Raw genomic sequence first — 5,297 nt, 5'->3', positions numbered from 1 at the left:
TTTTTTTTGCTATTGCAAATAATGTTGCATGAGTGACACAATCACTGGAACCTGATAGCAATCTAACACATTATAATTTTGCAGTTATTATACCTGTGAGATAAAGTCCTGGAGGTGGGTTAAAGGACACATCACTTTGTAAATTTTTTTTTTTGAGACAAGGTCTGGCTCTGTCACCCAGGCTGCAGTGCAGAGAGGTGCGATCTCAGCTCACTGCAACCTCCGTCTCCTGGGCTCAAGGGATCCTCCTACCTCAGTCTCCCAAGTAGCTGGGACTACAGGTGCACACCACCATGCCCAGCTAATTTTTTGTGTTTTTTGTAGAGATGGGGTCTTGCCATGTTGCCAAGGCTGGTCTCGAACTCCTGGGCTCAAGTGATCCTTCCACCTCAGCCTACCAAAGTGCTGGGACTACAGGCATGAGCTTCTGCATTGGGCTGTAATTTTGATAGATGTTGGCAACTCGCCCTTTACTAGCGATGTATAAGAATATCTTTAACTTGTTCTTTGCATGACAGGGAATTAAGAATTTTTTGGCATGTGTGGGTTATCATACCCGGGCAAAAAACCAAACCAAACCAAAACACCCCCCTGACCCCCACAAAACCCAAATCAACCAAAACTCCCAACCCAACCCAACTAAACCCCAAGAAAGAGATAAGACCAGCTTCTTACTTGTTGCCTCTGAGTATAGGGTCTGCTCATCAACACTCTGAACATTACAGGAAACAAAAAATTTCCTTCCTTCAACTTTATCAAGTTGGCTATTTATCATAACAACAGAGCAAAGAGGGATAGGTCTGCAGAATAAAAAGAAAAAGGAAAAAAAATCAGTTTTTATCTGACTTATGTAACATTAAAAGATATCAAGTACATGACAAGGGGTAGACATTTATGACACCTGACAATGAGTATTGACTGCCTTAAACAATACATTCCTCAAGGGCTCTGACACCAAGACCCTCTCAAGCTCCCCTTCTCCCAAGCACCACTGCTCTCAGGTGGCTCCTGGGCTACAGTCCCTGGATGTCTCTCTGGGCTTGTTTCAAAGGGATCATCAGGAATTCCAGCTCTGTGATGGCAGAGACTATACCATCTGGAGATCCGCTGCAAAGTCCTAAGGGAGCTGAAATCCTTTAAAGTGAAAACAGGGCTAACAGATGGTCCCAGGCAGCTTCTCTCATTTCTTCTGTCATAATCAACATTTCTCATCCAATTCTGAGTAATGGTCACTAGACAGACACCTAATAACAACAAATTGCTGGTAACAGCTTACTGCTCTAAGTCAGTACTGTCCAATAGAACTTTCTGTGATGATACAAATGTTCCATATCTGAGCTATCCAATATGGTAGCCACATGTGCCTAATGAGCACTTGAAATGTGGCTAGCATAACTGAGAAGTTGAGTCCTTAAATTTATTTAATTTGAATTAATTTATACTTAACTTTAAATAGCTACATGTGACTAGTGGCTACAGACGTTTCTAGGAATCCTGGAGATACATATCACAATGAAAAGGCTATCTCTTTAAAGCTGAAATTTCAGTTGGTTGAAACAGAAGGTAGAGCACGGAAATGTGTTTCGTGCTCCTATGGTACTACCCAGCAGATGATGGAACTACTCCAGGTAGGAAGGAAGTTATCACTGTGATGATCTCTCTGCCCAGTTTTCCTTTCAATGACCTTTTAATACTTCCACTCCCATTAGCTTTTCCTTTGCTTTTTTGTTGAGCCAATTCAACATTTACTAAGAACCAGGGGACATCAGGTGTTCTCTCCAGCCCAGCATCTCCCTTTTCTACTAACATGACTCTCTTCATTTATCCACCCCCTACCCTCCCTTCATTCTCTTCATCTCTCTCTCTTTGATACACTCATGTACCCGTTTTGTTAGGGAACCACCTCTCCCTCATTCTTAGCCCATGCAGGTTGACTGGCATTGAATAATGATCCCCCCACTCCACATACACACAGTGACCAGTTATGGGGGTGGGCACAGGCTGAAACAGTCAATCCTGGAACTTGTGCTGGAGCCCTTGGGCTGGGTTCTTTTTCTCTGAGGTGCTAGGCTTACAAGACACAAGGCTGGCTGGCCTGGCTGGTGGCCATTGTGCCACTACACTGGGAAAGGCTATGGGAGGATGAAGCAGATCTAGAAGAAAATGTGGCTGAGATTCCTAATGACATCACTGAATACCTGCTCTCAGCAACACCTGCCTTCTCAACCATACAAGCCAATATGTTCCCTTTTTTGCTTAAGCTAGTGAGAGTTAAGAGTTGCCCTTGTAACAGAAAGTCCTAGACTAGTAAAGAGACTAACAGAAAATGTTTCAGAAAATACAAAATAATGTTAACAACTATAGAGCATAATTTTCTAAATGTAACTAATATTTAGGCACAGATCAATTTGGTTGGGACAGGAAACTGGCTTTAGCTTGTTTTCCTTCATTTAGCTAGAACACTTAACTAGATTTGTATTAGAGGCAGAAAAGTGATAACAAAGATAAAAGCAACATTTAAAAAGAGAAAAATTTCTTTTATTATGTTTATATATGTCTACACACACACACACACCAGAAAGGCATAACAAAGCCAAAAGATAACTCTTTGAAAAGACTAATAATCTCTGGCAAGATAGATCAAGACAATGAGAAACAGCATACATAAATACTATTGGGGTCAAAAAGAATATAGATTTAGCTGAATTTTTTTTAAAAATTGAGAATATTGTGAATATTATGAATAACTTTATGTCAATACATTTGAAAATGCAGATGAAATAGAAAAAATTTCAAAAATTTATTAAAATTAAGAATAAAACTATTAGAAAGCCTGAATAGTTGAGTAAAGAAGACACTGAGACTCTAAGAGGAAGGAGGAGTCTCACTCTGAAACGAGCTTGGGTCTCTCAGTCACTTCACAGGGGTAAAACCCTCACTGACCAGGATAACCACATGGGACTATTAGGTAAACCAAAAAAGCCTATAGGTTTAAAGTAGTGAGATGTAGGAGTTACCCTAGCTAATGTTACTCTAATTTACTATAGTTTTTTTTTTTCAAAAGTTCTTTTATTTTTTTACCTCAAGTTCAGTGTGGCCAGAACAGTAGCCTGTAAGGTTCTGATTCTGTAAAATCTATTGAGACTTAATTTATAAGCCAATACATGATCAATTTTTGCAAATGTGTGCTGGGAAAAAGAAAGTGTGCTATTCTCTAATTATTGGAGAGTTCTATGTTTGTCTAATAAACCATACTTGTTATCTTGTGTTGTGGTGTTTAAATTCTCCATTTTCTTTTTTCTTTTTTTTTGAGATGGAGTCTTGTTCTGTCACCCAGGCTGAGTGCAGTGGTGCGATCTCGGTTCACTGCAACCTCTGCCTCCTGGGTTCAAGCGATTCTCCTGCCTCAGCCTCCCGAGTAGCTGGGATTACAGGCGTGTGCCACCATGTCCAGCTAATCTTTTGTATTTCTAGTAGAGATGGGGTTTCACTGTGTTCGTCAGGATGGTCTCAATCTCTGACCTCATGATCTACCCCTTGGCCTCCCAAGGTGCTAGGATTACAGGCTTGAGTCACTGTGCCTGGCCTAAATCCTCCATTTTCTAATTGTTTTTTTCTTTTTTCGGAGACAGGGTCTCAGTATGTTGCTCAGGCTGCAGTTCAGTGACTATTCACAGGAGTTATCATAGCACACTGCAGCCTCGAACCCCTGGACTAAAGCAATCCTCTGCCTTAGCCTTCCAAATAGCTGGGACTACAGACGTGCACCACCTCACTTGGCTCTGAATTTTTTTTTTTGTCTGCTTGACCTATCAATAATTGAGAACAGGCTGGGTGCTGTGGCTCACACCTGTAATCCTAGGACTTTGGGAGGCCAAGGTGGGTGGATCACAAGGTTAGGAGACCAGCTTGGCCAGCATGGTGAAACCCTGCCTCTACTAAAAATAGAAAAAAATTAGCCAGGCATGGTGGTGGGTGCCTGCAGCTACTTGGGAGGCTGAGGCAGGAGAATTGCTTGAATCCAGCAGGTGGAGGTTGCCGTAAGCTGAGCTCGCACCGCTGCACTCCAGCCTGGATGACAGAGTGAGACTCTGTGTCGAAAAAAAAAAAAATTGAGAACAATGTGTTGGAATCTCCCACTATATAAAGGTGGATTAGTCAACTTCTCCCTATGATTATATCAGTTTTATTTATACTCTTTATTAGATGCATATTGATTTAGAATTACCTACTATTGAACTGAATCTTTTATTATTACAAAGTAGCCTTCTCCATCCCCAATATTACTTTTTTGACAGTTCATTATTTTTCTGATCCCAGCTTTCTTCTGGTTAACTTCTGTGTAGCATATTTTCTCTTCCTTTTAAACTTTTTGGTGTCATTTAAAAAATATGTCTCATATAGTTTCTAGTTTTTTACATTTAAAAATTCAATTTTATAATCTGTCTTTGAACTGATGGTTTGGTCTATTTATAGAGAGTCATTACTGATTTATTTAGACTTATTTCTATCCTCTGATTTAGGCTTATTTGACTTGCTTTTTCTAACCATTTTTTCCTTGCTTTTTAAAAAATTGAGTTTTACTACTTGCTTGATCTTGTACTGTTTTAGATATTATACACTCATTTTCTCTTAATCATTCTCTATACTGAAAAATATGAGGATGTATAAACATTAACTCTGTTCATCTCCTCCCAAACTACATGCTGTTATCCAGTATTTTAGCTGTCCTTTTGTTAATCACTATAATTTATTTATTGTAAATTTTTATTTTTATTATTTTTAGAGACGGGTTCTCCATCTGTCCCCTAGGCTGGAGTGCAGTGGCGCACTCATAGCTTACTGCAACCTTGAACTCTTGGGCTCCAGCGATCCTCCTCCCTCAACCTCCCAAGTAGCTAGGACCACAGGCACGAGCCACTGCAACACACCAATCCTCAAAATTTAGACATCAACATTCCTTATAGACACTATTTAGATTTTAGTTATCTACATGTTTACCAATTCATTTGCTCATGATTCCTCCTTTCATCCTCCTGCCTGTTGGGATTGCTTTCCTTCTTTCTAAAGTCCACCATTTAGGAGCTCCCTGGGTGTTGTCCTGCTGTTCCATAAATTCTCTCCATTTGTTTGAATGACAGTACCTTCATTTTGCCCTCATTTTTGAACTTTAGCTGTGCAGAGAGCATGACTTTCGATTGACATTTTCTTTCGGCAGATGTTTTATTGTCTTCTGGCTTCTACTGCTGCTATTGAGAGGTTTACTGCCAGTGTAACGGTGCCCTCTTGCTTCTAAA

General features: G+C 40.1%; 1 protein-coding gene across 1 annotated transcript in view; it reads right to left on the bottom strand.

Annotated features, from left to right (window-relative positions):
* The window catches only part of THEM4 (thioesterase superfamily member 4), a 48,668-nt gene that overhangs the window by 2,447 nt on the left and 40,924 nt on the right, over nt 1-5,297 (bottom strand). The window contains exon 5 of the mRNA XM_011973502.1: nt 676-800. Within this exon, the coding sequence (XP_011828892.1) occupies nt 676-800 (125 nt within the window). The remainder of the gene's footprint in view (nt 1-675; nt 801-5,297) is intronic.

The sequence above is a fragment of the Mandrillus leucophaeus genome, unplaced genomic scaffold (genome assembly GCF_000951045.1).
Source record: "Mandrillus leucophaeus isolate KB7577 unplaced genomic scaffold, Mleu.le_1.0 Scaffold139, whole genome shotgun sequence".
NCBI lineage: Eukaryota > Metazoa > Chordata > Mammalia > Primates > Cercopithecidae > Mandrillus > Mandrillus leucophaeus.
The sequence above is the reverse complement of the archived record's forward strand: the minus strand, read 5'-3'. Positions and strand labels throughout refer to the sequence as shown.